The 16,986-nt window shown below is 44.3% G+C and overlaps 1 protein-coding gene across 1 annotated transcript in view; it reads left to right on the top strand.

Annotated features, from left to right (window-relative positions):
* The first annotated feature begins 7,699 nt into the window (after nucleotides 1-7,699).
* PLXNC1 (plexin C1) overlaps nucleotides 7,700-16,986 on the top strand; it is a 93,998-nt gene continuing 84,711 nt past the window's right edge. The window contains exon 1 of the mRNA XM_073327529.1: nucleotides 7,700-8,796. Coding sequence (XP_073183630.1) covers nucleotides 7,804-8,796 — 993 coding nt within the window. The 5' untranslated portion in view covers nucleotides 7,700-7,803. The remainder of the gene's footprint in view (nucleotides 8,797-16,986) is intronic.

Raw genomic sequence — 16,986 nt, 5'->3', positions numbered from 1 at the left:
GAGTACACTCCTTCATGGGTGGATGGAGACACATAGAATCATAGAATATCAGGGTTGGAAGGGACCTCAGGAGGTCATCTAGTCCAACCCCCTGCTCAAAGCAGGACCAATCCCCAATTAAATCATCCCAGCCAGGGCTTTGTCAAGCCTGACCTTAAAACCTTAAGAAGTTGGTGACAAAGAGGGAACAGACCCTGAGTTTCCTGTCTCACGTACTTGTTTTTGCTACAAACCATTCTTCCGAGGTGTCACAGTTTGTGACAGAATATGAACCCATTGTAGATATGTGGAACAGCAATCTGTTACTTTTTATATGCAATTCTGAGTTGCTTCTCTTTCTCCTGGCCACTGTAACAAAAAAGCTTTCAATAACAAGTCACTTTTGGCGCAAAAAAAATTATGTGATTGAAAACATCATGCTTTGGGTGCATGTTCATGATTTCTTTGGTCAGTCATCTAAAATAGTTTGTATTATTTAGAATAGAGGCAAACTGAAAATCCATTATTATTATTTTTGTTTAAACAATGCACAAAAGGGTTGTTAGCTATCAGGATTCTGCTGTACAAAAATATTTGACTTTGTCATAGGATTCCCTTCACTTCAGGGTACTGGATTTTTTCAAGTTGTTGTATCATTTGCGGTGTAACAGTTCAGCTTCTTGTGGCACTCACTTGAATTTCCTCTTGTAGGCCACAGAGCAGCCTAGTCTGAAATCTCCTCATCGTAGGAAGGCAAGACAACCCAGAAAAGGATGCAGAAGGCCCAATAATTCTTAGATCAACCACCAAAAAAACAACAACAACAACCAAACAAAACACCACAGTAGAATTAAAATCCAACATTGCAGAATCCATGTGAATATTCAAAGTATTCAGGTGCACTGACTCTGTAAAGAAGGAGTCTTTCAGTACAGCCTCTTGGTTTTCCTGTTGCAGTAAATCCATGTGTAGATGTAGTAGAAAATTGGCTTGTTGAAATATATTAGGTGGAAAGCAGTTATTGCCCTGTTTTCAGGTATGGCACTGCAAATAAAATGCATAGTGACCCTAACCCTACCTGTTACCACTGTACCACAGCACAGGCTGTTTAGCCAGCAATGGGGCAGAATAAATTATCATCCCATGTTAAAGTAAGTGTCCATAAATCCCAAAAAGTTGTTTCAGTGTAGGAAGAGTACTAAGTTTAAGCTAAATTCAAAATAATTTTATTTTTTCTTAATGTTATCTAACTACAGTGGCTTCCCTTTTGCCAGATCTCTACATAGAGTCCCAAATTTGTCATGCAAATGAGAGAGAAGGACAGAGAGAAGATGGCAGTTGAGTCAGTGGAGAGAGAGAATAGGGAGTAATATGTGAACAGAGGCTGTGTTCTGTCTCAGGGTAAAGAAATTATGTAAAAAGGGGTCAAACCTTGTTTTAACTCATCCACATAGGGCCAAGTCCTGATGTCCTGATGCAGTTCTTATTTAGGCAAAACTCACATTGGGTCAGATTCTGCTCTCATGTAATCCCATTGAAGTAACTGAAACTGCTCAAGGTGGTAATTACAGGTAAAGTTGGTTCATTGACTTCACTGAGAATTTTCCTCTGAGTAAAGAGCTCAGGATTTGGCCCTTCGTGCTTTATAAATGCACAAAACCGCATGTTAAATTTGTTTATTAAACAAAACAACCTTACATGTTTTGGATACATAAACTTATCTTATCAAAACATGTTTCACATTTACAACTAAATGATTTATTAAAGGAACAGAGAGATTAACTGTAATCAGTGAATTAAACTAATTATTTCAGGTCAGCCTGGGAAAATGTTCAAATATGTCTAAGTAAAAGTAGTGGGAGTTAGAGTTTGTATTCACCCAAATCTCTTGAAAATGAAACAACAGTCTTCTAAGTTACCTGGACTGTCCTTCAAACTTTTAAAACTAGTAGCTCTCATCCCTTCCTTCCTTGTTTTTATTCATAGACTGGAAGAGAAAGATAAATTTTCCTGCTTTTTCAACTCCCAATAGATTCCTCAATTACGAATTTTTTAGTCTAAATGAAGAAAATATTCTTTCTGTGCGTGCTGAAGGGGCTACTGCTGTCCAAAACTGGTTTAGCACTTCAACAAACTCTGGCTGCAGCTGCTTAGCTAGTGATTACCACCTGTCCAACTGTGTGACTTTCTCTAAAATATCATCAGCAAACAGGTCCTGCTTGAATGGTTCATCTCCAGCCCTGATATTATGATTGGCCTGACTGATGGGTGATTATTGGATGCCCATGTCATAGCAGCAGCATCTTCTTCAGTAGTTAGGCATCTATCTTGGTACTTGGGTTGAGAATATTGGCAAGAAAATGAGATTGATTGAGTGCTTGATCCACCTGTTTCTTTACTGCCTGAACATTAACTTTGCTGTAGGATATTTGTTTCTTCAATGTCATAAGAAGAGCCATACCGGGTCAGACCAAAGGTCCATCTAGTATAGTATCCTGTCTCCTGACCAGGGATAGAACAAGGGGTTGGGGTACCCCAGAGGGAATGAACAGAACAGGTAATCATCAAGTGAGCCATCCCCTGTTCCCAGGGCCGGATTAACTCTCCTGTGGGCCCGAGGCTATTAGATTTTGAGGGGGCCTCTGGGGGTTTGGAGTGGGGGAGTGGGCTCAGGGCTGGGGCAGGGAGGGGGTGCAACTCCAGCTGGGGTGCAGTGGGCTCTGGGTAGGAGTTTGGGTGCAGGAGGGGGCTCCGGGCTGGGGTAGGGGGTTCGGGTGCAGGCTCCGGCAGGGAGGCGCTTACCTCGGGCAGCTCCTGGTGAGCAGCGCAGCAGGGCCAAGGTAGGATCCCTGCCTGCCCTGGCTCTGCGCTGCTCTGCTCTCCGAGGTGGCTTGCTCCATAGGCGCTGCCCCCGCAGCTCCCATTGGCTGTGGTACTCAGCCAATGTGAGTTGTGGAGCCGGTGCTGGGGCGGGAGCAGCGTGCAGAGAGTCCCTGAACCCCCCTCGTCTAGGGACTACAGGGGCACATCGGCGAGCCGGTACTTGCAGCTGCAGCCCCAGGGGGGTGGGGGCACCGAGGCTCAGGGACCAGTGTCCGGCCTGCGGCGCGGAGACTTGCCGCGAGCCGGATGAAAAGAAGCAGTTGGTCACATCCAGCCTGTGGGGTCCCCTTAGCCCAAGGCCCTTGGCTGCAGCCCAGTAAAGCCCCTGCGTTAAATTCGGCCCTGCCTGTTGTCCATTCCTAGCTTCTGGAAAAGAGAGGCTAGAGACACCATCCCTGCCTATCCTGCTTAATAACCATTGATGGACCTATCCCGCATGAACTTATCTAGTTCTTTTTTGAACCCTGTTATAGTCTTGGCCTTCACAATATCCTCTGACAAAGAATTCCACAGGTTGCCTTTGCACTGTGTGAATAAATGTCTCTTGAAGTTCTTTCCAAATTTCAACAGCATCAGCAATACAGCAGCAATCTTCTGCAGTTTGTCCAAGGCTATGGAAGTAGGTTTCAGTATATTCAGCACACCTTCTACATTTCTCTTTAGACCAATTTGTCTAATTTGGCTGTGATCGTTCCATCTATTTTGTTACAATTTTCTTCACAAATTGTCATCAGAATATGCTAGTTCTTAATAATTTGCTCTAAACACTCAACCAATGAATTCCATTGTACATCTTGGGGGAGAATTAGTTTAGATTCTCTTCATGCTCTCCTGTATATGCTGTGCCCTGAAAGCCAGAAACCTTGGGCTCTAGTGACTTCATAAGGAGAGCAACTTCCAAAGATGTGGAGTTTTTGCTGAATATAGCCTGTTGCCAGGGCCCTAAACATTGAAACTAGGGTCTGTCAGAAGTCTCCAATTGACCATGTGTCTCAGGAAGTCACAAAAGCCAATACCTAAACCATATAGAACTTTATATTTTAACATCTTGTATTGCACTAAGAAACAAATTGGAAGTCAATGTAGCAGATTGGGCACAAGTGTAATGTGTTCAGCTTGCGTTGTCCTGCCAAGTAAGTGGACTCCTGTGCTTGGACAATCTATTTCAGTGTGATCGGTTTGAACGTTATTTCATTTACATGTTGACCAAGAACCCAGTCCTGTACAGGAAAGCACATCTTCAGAAAGCGTGTCACACCAGAAGTAGCCTGCTTTACTTACCATCTCTGGTATATATATATATATATATATATATAAAGCTCCAGTGTAGCAATTCTGTTCCATGTGCTCCTCTGCATTGTGCAAGGCCCTGTACACACCCTTTAAGTCACTGCCTGTGGAGTAGTATAAAAGGCTGGTGGTTCTGGATGTGGGAACAGGATATGTCATGGACTCTGACTGCTGCAACTGGAAACGTGCCAGTGATAAATGTTTCTTCAGATCCAGGGCAAAATAAATTGCCTTAAGCAATGACTGCTGCAGGGTGCAGTCTACATTTTGGGGAAGGACATGTACTTCTGCAGTGTATGTATTCAAACTGCTAACATCTGCATTATACCTTCTATTTGCAAATTTGGGGCCGGATTCTTATTTACATTCAGGCCACTTTACACTGCTCCAGCAACATTAAACTCTGCCCCATTAGGGCAGGAGAAGTTGATATAATTATTCAAAAAAAGAAACAATATTTTATTTTAACTTAGGACTCAGCAAAAGCAGAATATCTGCCATTTGCTGAGCATGCACTATACGGTTCTGCTTTTGTTGAGTCCTTACTGGAAATGGTCTAGTAGGATTCAGAGAGCATCCAGGCTAAAGGCCCAGTCCTGCGAGGTGCTGACTGTCCGTGACGGTAGTGGGAGTTCAGTGTGCTCAGCACCTTGCCGAAGGAGGCACTAAATTAGACAACGCCCACCCAAAGATGGACAAACCCAAACGCCTCACAACATCCTTCACCATTGTTACTGACAGACTAAATAAAAATCACGGCAACCTTTTGCAGCAACTGTTTAGCTACATGCAGCAACGTGACGCAACAGCTTAAGAAAGGCAGCGAAAAAACACACTATTCAATGTAATTCCACATCAACAAGGGGAATTTAGATAAGGTTCACCCAGGAGTCTGGAATTAATTTACCCGACTGTTATGAAAATACTGATCTATCATGACTACGGGTGGGAAGGATCTCAGTTTTATGCTTCCTTGAAATTAGCAAAGTAAGTGGATTTTGCCGCTCCCAGGAGGACGGACAAGCTTGTATAAAATTGTCCCCGTTTTCATTTCATGATATTGTGTGACAGGCCATCCTGTACTGAGATAAATGTCAGCAAGAATCCCAAATTAGCCTGGCTTTACTTAGAAGGAAGAAGTCACTATCTAGGTCTCAGAAGCCAACCAGGGCAGCATTTCTCAAATGCGGCCACCATGGCCTCATGCAGTCCGGGGCTTTTCTTGCAGGCACAGCCTCCTGTGCAGCGATTGGAGCGCAGGGGCAAAGCAGCAGCCCCTCCCCTTGGGCCTCCAGCAGAGCTTGGGCCCTGCCTCCTTCTGAAGACACAAACACTGGAGAAGCAGGCAAGCCAGTAAATTTCCCACCTTCCCAGGGGTGGTGGGGTTGGGCTTCAGGGATGGTGGGTGGCAGACTCCAGTTGCAGAGCTTTGGGCTCTGGCCATGGGCCCCATCCTGTGGTTCCAGTCTCATCACCCTGCCCCTCTCCCCCATTGCCCATCCCCAGCTGCTGCCTTCTCCAACCCCAGGCTTCATCTGTGCAGTGGCAGGCATGCTCTGTCCCCTGATTGCTGGGCCCCAGGCTCACCACCCCTTCCCCATTGCCCTTGGCCCCCACCGCCTTCACCAGCCGCTGGGCCTCAGGCCCCAGCCAAAGGGCTTTGGGTTAGGCCCTGGCTGTGCAGTGGTGGGTGCTGGCCTCCACTGCACCCTCTGGCCCTTCACTCACCCATCCCATTGCCCCTGGGTCCCACTGCCTCCCTCAACCCCCATCCAGCCCCTCCCCTAGCCCCCTTATTCATTCCCTCCATGGCTCCTGGCCTCTGCTGCCTCCCTATTCACTTTCCCATCCAGGGCTTAACTTGTCCCCAGGTTTGCCGTGGCTGAGTAAGTCTGCTGTGAAAAGTTATATTTGTATGTTAATATCACTTTTCACAGCAGACTTAGCAACTAGCTGGGAGGCTGTGAAAAGTGATATTAATACACAAGTATCACTTTTCACAGCAGCAGACTTACTAGCTAGCAAGTCTAAAAAGAACAACCAACCAAAAAAGCAAAAGAAACAACAAAAAGGGACAAGAACATGCAAAACACATTATTTGTTTCTATTCTGTGTAGGTCCAGTAAAGAACAGAGACAACTATACATTATTTTTATCATTGAGTCTGCACAAATAAAATCCAGATATAAATAAATTACACTGGACATGTATAGTGTATATTGATTTATTTTTCCTAAAGTTAATTAAACATTTTAGGAAAAATTGCCAAAGCCGCTGCCAGCAAGAGTTGGTGGCTGCACTCTGAGGCCACTAAAAATGTGTTGTGAGAACCCCAATGGGTCTCTATAATAAAGATGAGATGGTCAGAGAAAGTCACACTCTCTGCTGGCTGTGGCGACAGTCCCATCTATGCTGGAAAATCAGCTGTGTGTGGGGCCCCTTGTTCCAATGTTATTCCTCACCCCCCAAGAGGTTTAAAACCTGGGTCAGCCTGGCAGTCCAAATTAGGGTGGCCAGATGTCCCGATATTGTCAAGACCATCCTGATATTAGTGGCTTTCTCTTATATATGCAACTATACCCAGGGCCATCCCTAGCTATTCTGGGGCCCTACGCAGCCCCCCTGCGAGGTGTGTGTGGGGGCGGCGGGGCTGGCTTGGGGGGCAGAAGGGAACCGCCCCACAGCACTCACTGGCGGCATGGCAGGGGCCACGTCGCTGCACTTCCCGCCACCTGTGAGTGCAAGCCCAGCCTTGCTGCAGTCCTCAGGGGAGTGGAGGTGGGGCTGGGGTGGAGCAGGGGATGGGGCTGGGGCGGAGCAGGGGATGGGGCCATGGGGAAAAGGCAGGGCAGGGGCTGGAGCAGCACACAGCTGTGCAGGGCACCAGGAACTGTGGTGCCCTACACAGCTGCGTACTTTGCGTATGGGTAGGGACAGCCCTGACTATAGCCCCGTCCCCCTCCACCTCCCCGCGCAAAACTCCCGATTTTCCACACTTACTATCCGGTCACCCTAGTCCAAGTGGGCCCCAGCCATGCTCTCAAGGCCAGGGCCGGCTCTTAGGTTTTTTGCCACCCCAAGCAAACAATTTGCCGCCTCCAGCTCTGAGAGCACAACTGCACAAGCAAAAAATAAAATAAAATAAAAAAAAGGACGGCTGGAATGCCACCCCTGGACTTGTGCCACCCCACGCACATGCTTGCTTTGCTGGTACCTAGAGCCGGTCCTCCTCATGGCACGCCCAAGAAGCCTGCCAAAGGCTGCCTGGTGCACAGGGGTGCTTTGCTCCCATCTAGGCTGAGAGGCTGTGGGATGTTTCACTCACAGCAGGAGCCCAGCCTTGGTTTTGCAGTGCACCCAGCAGCAAAGCTGGGCAGGTGCCTGCGGCCCCCGCCCGCTGCATCCTGGAGGGCGCAGGGCGTGGGGTGACTGGGGAAGGAAGCTTGTGCAAGAGCAAGTCTGAGGCCCAAACCCCCACCCAGGAGCCCAGCCCAGCCTCCCGGAGAGGAACTTCCCACCACCGCAGCCAGACGGAGGAAGCCGGGGCTGAACGACACAGCGCCTCTCCCGCCCCGCAGCACAGCATGGGGCAGCCGCCGGCGCCGGGCAACTAGAGCAGCCGCGGAGCCTTTCGAGGAGCGGGCCGCGCCCATGGCGCCCTGCAGGAGGAAGGACCCCCGGCGCCCCGGCCCCGCCGCGCCCCCGCTGCCCTGGGCGCTGCTGATCGCCCTGGCTGGGGCCGGGGCCGTCGTGTGCCAGCCGCGCTTCGCCCTGCCCGTGCGCATCGACAACATCGCGGCGAGCGGGGACAGCCTCCTGCTGGCGGGCGGCAGCTGCCTGTACAAGCTGCACCCGGCCCTGGGCCGGCCGCCCTCCGGGCAGCTGCAGCTGGCGCCCGCGGGGGCGCAGGGCTGCGCGCAGCCGGCGGGCACCCACAGCAAGCTGCTGCTGCCGGACCCGGAGCGCGGCCGCCTGCTCACCGGCTGGACGCTGCACGGCGGCAGCTGCCAGGTGCGGCTGCTGGGTAACCTGACGGCGCTGTCCAACCAGAGCGAGGTGGTGAGCTGCCTGCCGCAGGGCTCCACCACCGGGGTGCTCTTCGCGCCGCAGCCCAAGCAAGGCCGCTTGCTGGCGCTGGCCGCCACCTACTCGCTGCCCGACACCAACCTGACGTGCGCCCCCTCGGCCTCCGACGCCGACACGGTGCTCACCGTGCGCAGCCTGCCGGACCTGGGCCTGATCCGGGGGGAGTTTGGGACGCTGAAGCGCGCCGGCGCGAACCCGCTGCACTTCGTGGACGCCTTCCTGTGGGGCGCGCACCTCTTCTTCCCCTACTACCCCTTACCCCCGGCGGCGCATCCCAGCGTGGCCGTGCTGAAGTCCCAGAAGGACCCCGCCGTCCTCAGCCTCTTCGGCGAGCTGCGCCTGGACTGCGGCGCCCGCAGCACCCTCCTCTCCTCCAGCCTCCTGGAGCAGGCGGGCTGGTGGGCCGGGGTCTTCAGCGCCGGGCCGGGCGAGCGGCGCTGGGACTCCACCGCGCTCTGCATCTTCGCCATGCAGGACATGGAGCGGCTGGCCGGGCAGAGGAAGGAGCCAGCCGCCAGTTGCGGCCCGTTACAGAAAATCAATGAAAATCGCCACTGTGTGAGTCTCCCCTTCGCTTCGGTGAAGCTTGTTGCCCTCGGAGAAATAGATCAGCTGGCCCCCGTCAAAATCCCCCCCCCCCCCCCCCGAGAGCCCTTGAGTTTCAGGGGAATTCTGATCCGGAGCCAGCACCCAGGGACCTGGCTCCCCACAAGGCTTAGAGAGAGCTTTATATTTTAAAAACCTTGTGTGAACTCGCTGATCCTTGAGGTAGATACTATCATTCCCCTCTGCAGATGTGGGAAGGCAGACATGTTCATGGTTACCTCTCAAATGAGGGGTAGAGCCAGGATTGCAATTTAGCAGACCTTGCTTCAAATCCCCTACACTCAGCCTCCTACCTCCTGTTGCCATCTAGACATGCTTTCTCCCCTCCACCCCGTAGTGCACCATGCACATCTCTGGGGCTGTGTAAATAATAATAATGAATACTAAATATTAGGGCTTTCAATCACAGTTAACCCACACACTTAACTCAACAAAATTAATTGATTAATCATACTTATAACAATAGAATACTAATTGAAATGTATTCAATATTTTGGATGTTTTTCTACATTTTCAATATTGATTTCAATTACAACACAGAATACAAAGTGTACAGTGCTCACTTTGTATTATTATTTTTGATTACAAATATATGCACTGTAAAATGACAAAAGAAATAGTATTTTCCAGTTCATCTCGTACAAGTACTGAAGTGCAATCGCTTTATCTTGAAAGTGTAACTTACAAATGCAGATTTTTTTTTTTGGTTACATGACTGCACTCAAAAACAAAATAGTGTAAAACTTTCGAGCCTACAAGCCCACTCAGTCCTACTTCTTGTTCTGCCAATCGCTAAGACAAAAAAGTTTGTTTACATTGAGGGGAGATACTGCTGCCTGCTTCTTATTTACAATGTCACCTGAAAGTGAGAACAGGCAAAACAAACAACAACAAAAAAGACAAGAACGTGATCTGTAAAGAGAGCCCTGGTCTCTGGCAGATCCTCCAACACCCAAGCATTCTGCAGTTTAACCCACTGCCCCTTCTAGATTGGGACAGCCTTGTCCAGTAATGGATGGAGTATTTTGGAAATTTCATGAGAAGAGGTTGCTTCCCTAACCACAGTTAGGGAAGCACTCTTGAGATCTTTCCAAATAAAAGCTGCAATATAAATGTAAAATATATTAAAACTAGCTAGTCACAACAAATAAGATTAAATATCTGTCCCTTTCCACATGGAATCATAAGATTAGGTGTGTGAAATCCTGGCTATATTGAAATCAGTGGCAAAACTCCCATTGATTTCTATGGAGCCAGGATTTGACCCTCTGTTTTTAGGTGTCAGTAACTCACTTTGATTGCTGTGGTTACTGATGGTAAATTGAATGAAAGGAGGTAATAAAAAGTCTCTCCTTCCCAAACAATGGTTATTTAGAAATTGGATTTTGGATGCTGGTTCTTTCATTGTCAGTTCTTACATGATTTCTTTACTGGCAGTGTAAGGTGTTTTATCAGACTGTCATCCATGGCAAAAGTGAATAATAAACTTCCAATAGCAATCCACACAAAAAACCCAAAATAAATATTTTGCACAGCTCATATATCAGAAATTCTAGTGAATTGTTTTTTTGTAACTTTTAAGGAAATGGGTCTAAGGAGTGCAAATACAATCTATTTATATGGCTGTCATCACCATGGTATCTAAGTATCTAAATATGAAAGACCAACATTCATTATTTTAAAAATAGTTCTGTCTTAGACTACAAGCATAGTCCCATTATTACAGCAATAACTCCAATCTTTCAAAAGGCTTATCTTTACTGGAAAATTAGGTTGTGTTAGAATATGACCATGAGGAGTTGGGTTAATTAACATGATGCTAAACACAGCTTTGCTGTCAGTATAGACAGGGATCGCTATGTTTAACATGTCACTAACTGGACCTCTAGAGTTAATCATGACCAGCTGACACAATGTTAAACTTCATTGGTTCCTGCCTACATTGGCAGTAGATAATGTTTAACATGACATTAAATTTGTGACTGAACTCCTTGGGGGAGAATTGTATGTCCCCTGCTCTGTTTTACCCACATTCTGCCATATATTTCATTTTATAGCAGCCTTGGATAATGACCCAGCACACGTTGTTCATTTTAAGAATACTTTCACTGCAGATTTCACAAAACACAAAGTAGGCAGTAGACATGTTTAACATTGTGTTAGATAATGACTTCTGAGTGTTGTGTTATACCATGAGCTAATTGTCTAATGAAGCCAACCCAAAGGAGGCATGATATTCCCTTTATTATAATTAGGGCTGTCAAGCGATAAAAAAAAAACATGATTAATTGTGTGATTAAAAACATTAATTGTGATTAATCGCACTGTTAAACAATAATAGAATACCATTTATTTAAATATTTTTGGATGTTTTCTATGTTTTCAAATATATTGATTTAAATTACAACACAGAATACAGTGTACAGTGCTCACTTTATATTTATTTTTGATTACAAGTATTTGCACTGTAAAAAAACAACAAAAATAGTATTTTTCAATTCACCTAACACAAGTACTGTAGTGCAATCTCTTTATCATGAAAGTTGAACTTACAAATGTAGAATTATGTAGAAAAAATCTGCATTCAAAAATAAAACAATGTAAAATTTTAGAGCCTGCAAGTCCACTCAGTCCTACTTCTTGTTAAGCCAATCACTCAGACAAACAAGTTTGTTTACATTTGCAGGAGATAATACTGCCCGGTCCTTGTTTACAATGTCACCTGACAGTGAGAACAGGCATTCTCATGGCACTGTTGTAGCCAGAATCGCAAGATATTTACGTGCCAGATGTGCTAAAGATTCATATGTCCTTTCATGCTTCAACTACCATTTCAGGGGACATGTGTCCATGCTGATGATGGGTTCTGCTCAATAAGAATCCAAAGCAGTACTGATCGACACATGTTCATCTTCATTATCTGAGTCAGATGCCACCAGCACAAGGTTGATTTTCTTTCTTGGTGGTTTGGGTTCTGTAGTTTCTGCATTGGAGTGTTGCTCTTTTAAGACGTCTGAAAGCATGCTCTACACCTCATCCCTCTCAGATTTTGGAAGGCACTTCAGATTCTTAAACCTTGGGTTGAGTGCTGTAGCTAGCTTTAGAAATCTTACGTTGGTACCTTCTTTGTGTTTTGTGAAATCTGCAGTGAAAGTATTCTTAAAATGAACAACGTGTGCTGGGTCATTATCCAAGACTGCTATAAAATGAAATATATGGCAGAATGTGGGTAAAACAGAGCAGGGGACATACAATTCTCCCCCAAGGAGTTCAGTCACAAATTTAATTAAAGCATTATTTTTTTAACGAGCGTCATCAGCATGTCCTCTGGAAACATGGCCTCTGGAATGATGGCTGAAGCATGAAGGGCCATACGAATGTTTAGCATATCTGGCAAGTAAATACCTTGCAATGCTGACTACAAAAGTGCCATGCAAATACCTGTTCTTACCTTCTGGTGACATTGTTAATAAGAAGAGGGCAACATTATCTCCTGTAAATGTAAACAAACTTGTTTGTCTTAGCGATTGACTGAACAAAAAGTAGGACTGAGTGGACTTGTAGGCTCTGAAGTTTTACATTGTTTTGTTTTTGAGTGCAGTTACGTAACAAAAAAAAAATCTACATTTGTAAATTGCACTTTCATGACAAAGAGATTGCACTACAGTACTTGTATGAGGTGAATTGAAAAATACTATTTCTTTGGTTTATCATTTTTACAGTGCAAATATTTGTAATAAAAAATAATATAAAGTGAGCACTGTACACTTTGGACTCTATGTTGTAATTGAAATCAATATATTTAAAAATGTAGGAAAATATCCAAAAATATTTAATAAAATTCAATTGGTATTCTATTGTTTAACAGTGCAGTTAAAACTGCAATTAATCGCGATTAATTTTTTAAATTGTGATTAATTTTTTTTACTTAATCGTGTGAATTAACTGCGATTAATCAACAGCCCTAATGATAATTCATTGTTCATTATACATATTTGCAGGAAAGACACAGAAACAAATGCAATTCCATTTTAAAAAGTCATTTTACAAGCACAAAAGGATAGGATAGGTAAACACAACACGTGTGCTCACTTCATGCATGCATGCTTCATCTTCCAGATATTTCTACTTGCATTCTTCTGTCCTCTTCCCTCAAAAAAGTGCAAGGTGGTTCACTTGCATAATGTGATGCCCTTTCGAATCAAAAGTGTGCATGGGTTCAAAATCTTCAGAAAAATAATGCACAACTTGTCATTCAATATGCAAAACTTAAAAAAAAAAAACCTGTAGAAATCGATAGGGCTTTTGGGCACCATGTATCCCAGAACATCAACTGTTCATCATAAAAAATGTGTACCCATGCAGCAGGTAGCTGGCGATGTGTATGCTTTACATTCCAGCTCTTTTAAAGATAGGGTTGTTATCTGGCTACAGTCATGGCAACATGAATATGTCGTATTATTACCACTGCCTTGAATTGGAGCTCTGAGCAACTCTTGTGGCTGGTGGACTCCTCTGAACATAACCCTGCCTTTTGCCAGCAACCCTTAAAAAAATACTCTTTTAAAAAAATATTGCAAATCCTGGTCCTCTTGACCATGTTCTAAATCAGTGATGTGTGGTATGGTCCAGGCTAGTGTACATAGACCCATCACGTTGGCTCTCAGCAAGGTTCAGGATGCTACATTTTGATCTTGGGAATGCAGCCCCTCAGTAAGAGCATACGGTGACATGCCACAACTTTGTAACAGCACTGTTTTTTTGACTGATTTGTGTGGGAATCTCCTATTTGTCCACATTCACACACTGCTGCTTGCACTTCATGAATGTTGCCTCTGCATTGTGGTTCTGAGTGACATGCAAAGGGTCTGTATTGCTAAGGGTATATGCATACTGGATCATCTGTATTCCTGCATTTCATGGGACAATGGTTTGGAGATTCCTCTATAAACTTGATCCTGAAAGGTATTGAGCACTCTGGCCCTGATTTAGCAAAACACTTAAGCATGTGCTTAACTTTAAGCACACCAATAATCCTGTTGACTTGAAAGGAACTACTCATGTTTAAAATTAAGCATAAATTTTAATACTTTACTGCATTGAAACTGGGTGGGTGGGTATGATTTGACACAATATTGCTACTGTGATCAAACAGAACTTATGCTTTTGTTTTAGCAATGGATTTAAGTGTAGCATTCCAAACAAGTATGTTTAAAATCTGTCTCCACCAACTTTATTTCAAAATATATAACTCCAGTGCTCACTAGGCCATGTGTTGCATTTTTGCTTATGAGACTGGACCAATTATGCTATGATTTCATACAGTGGGGTTTGCACATGGCATTTTGTCCTAGGTTGCTACATTTTTAGCAATATACAATATATACACAATTTATAGCTATGCCAACAGGAGAGTGGGTTTGTGGGGGGGGGGGGGGGGAAGAAAACCTGGATTTGTGCTGGAAATGGCCCAACTTGATTATCATACACATTGTAAGGAGAGTGATCACTTTAGATAAGCTATTACCAGCAGGAGAGTGGGGTGGGGGGAGAGAAAACCTTTTGTAGTGGTAAACACCCATTTTTTCATGGTTTGTGTGTATAAAAAGATCTTCTGTACTTTCCACAGTATGCATCCGATGAAGTGAGCTGTAGCTCACGAAAGCTTATGCTCAAATAAATTGGTTAGTCTCTAAGGTGCCACAAGTACTCCTTTTCTTTTTGCGAATACAGACTAACACGGCTGTTACTCTGAAACCTAGCTATATGATGTGGCACTCCCAGCAACTCATGACCCAAAATTAGCATTGAGGTGAGCGAGGGGACAATACCATACCTCAAACAAAATTGTATAGTTTTGTAATTTTTTTGTTCTCCTTGCTTTTTTCTGATCCAAATTTCTCTTGCCTTAATTTTGGGTATATCAAATTATAAATACAGCTGAAATATATGTCGTAATGGACACTGCAATAGAAATTACGTGCAGATGAGCACATTTTTTGCTCAAATTAATGACTGCTTTTCCCAATGAGAAATCACCAAATTCAATCTGACTTTGTTTTCAGAAATTTGGCTGTGTACCAGTGACCATTTTTTGGATGCCTGCAATTCTGAAATGGAAGCTCCATGGCTAAAATACATGAGGAATACCTGTTCCAATGACCTTTGAAGTCAATGGGAGTCTTTCCTTTCAATGGGCTTTGGGCCTGCCCTGTGGGAACTACTGGAATATCACACCCTGCCGAGAGATTAGGATTTTGTGCATCATACATTAGCATACATGACTCTGTAAATAGAGAGAGTGGTTTAGAATGTTATCTCCTCACATTTAAGAACCTGTAACTGAGGTCAGCAGTTGCAAAACAAAAAGACTCAGGAGCATTATAGGGAAAATTCTAAAATTCTGAGTTCGGCATGTGTCCACATGGTGAAGAGGAGCATTTGCTACATTAAGATGCTTCTGTTATGAAATATTAAGATCTAAATGGCTACTGAAAGAAAAGAGCTTTTTGCTGGTCTGCTCTCTGTTATGTCATATCACTAAAGAGTTGTAACAATATGATGTTGGTACTTTTGCCCATATGTTCATAAGAAATGAGTAGGTAGATTGTGTAGTGTGTGGTCCATTATTCATCAAGCATGATTAAAAACCTTGGGCCAGATTCTTAGCTGGTGTAAATTGGCACAGCTCTGTTGAAGTCAAAGTATGGAAGTCAATAGAGCTGGACCCAATTACCCCAGCAGAGAATTTGGTCCATTAATTTACAGACACTAAGTATTTAAATTTTGTTATAACTGGCCCTCAAGGAGTCAAACTCTTTTAAGAAAAGATTTAAGGCTTTCAAAATACTGTTTAGTGTAATTAATTTTGCAGTAGTCTAGTCATCCAAAGTACATTGCTAGACCATTAGTGTTACGTTTGCTGTGACAAGAGTATAGGCTTCCATAGCCAGTATATGTCACTTGAGGTTGTCATAGGTAATTACTGATTAAATCTTTGTGTCCAACAGGAATGAGTTCTAAAAATGTCTTTGTTCAGTATGGGGAATTAAGCCACAGGAATCTTGTAAATTCTCCAATAATCAGTTCCCAGCTAAGAGTTGCCTTGCGTCATCTGGCTTGACCAAGTATTTTTGCTTGAAACTTTTGAGAGACGGGTAGGGAGCCGTTGAAGAAGAGATTAGCTTCCTTGGAATCATGTGTAGATCAGAGGATGGTTAAGTTAGCAGGGGAGAACACAGTTCCAAAATCTATACTCAATAAAAAAACAAAGTTAGGCCATTGCACAAATATTTGCTACACATTTCTCATGTGCTCTGTGTCCTGATCAGATTGCTGCATTTCATGTTATTTTGAGGGAATCTGCATGGTAGCAATGCTTTAGAGATATTTTAGAGTCTCAGCTATGAATATTCTAGATGAATTATCAGAATCAATTTAGCTTAGGCAAGAAACTCTATTCTGAGATTTATCTGTGACTGTCCTAGGTGGAAAGCGGTTGCTAACTAATTATTGCAAGGGAATGAATATACTAAAGGAGAGAGTCTACTTACTACCTGCTTGATATATGGCAAAAATAAAATAGGGCCTATTTTTCTACACATGGCAGGGCCAGAAAGGAATGAAGAGTGATGGGCCAGATCCTCAGTTGGTGTAAATAGGTGCAGTTCAAGTGAAGTTAGTAGAGCTGTGTCCATTTACACCAGCTAAGGATCTGGCTTTGTATCTTTACTTAGTGAGCAGCTGCAGTAAGTTCGGAGCTGTACAAACAGGAAAACACAGTCCTTTCCCCAAGGAGCTTGCACTCTAAAACATTTAAATAAAATCAAGACAGAACATAGAAGCATGAATTTAGCAGTCACAGCTGTGCTCAAGGTGGAAGAAATCTAGATGTAAATTATAGAACATGTATAAGTAATTTCATGCAAAGGGTCATAAACAGGATACATTACAAGATGAGGTGGTTGTAACACAGTCTAAATTAATCCAGGAGACATCTGGGTTTATTTGTGAAATTGAAGGAGATTGAGGAGTGTAGAATAAAGCAGAAGAGTGGGATTTGAGAACTGGAAAGAGCAACCATGTTGGACAGGATGGTCTTTTCTTGGTACATTTCTTGTGTTCTTATGGATCTTAGAAGTT

Source organism: Lepidochelys kempii, chromosome 1 (genome assembly GCF_965140265.1).
Source record: "Lepidochelys kempii isolate rLepKem1 chromosome 1, rLepKem1.hap2, whole genome shotgun sequence".
In the NCBI taxonomy this organism is placed as follows: Eukaryota; Metazoa; Chordata; order Testudines; family Cheloniidae; genus Lepidochelys; species Lepidochelys kempii.
This window is presented reverse-complemented; position numbering and strand designations above follow the sequence as displayed.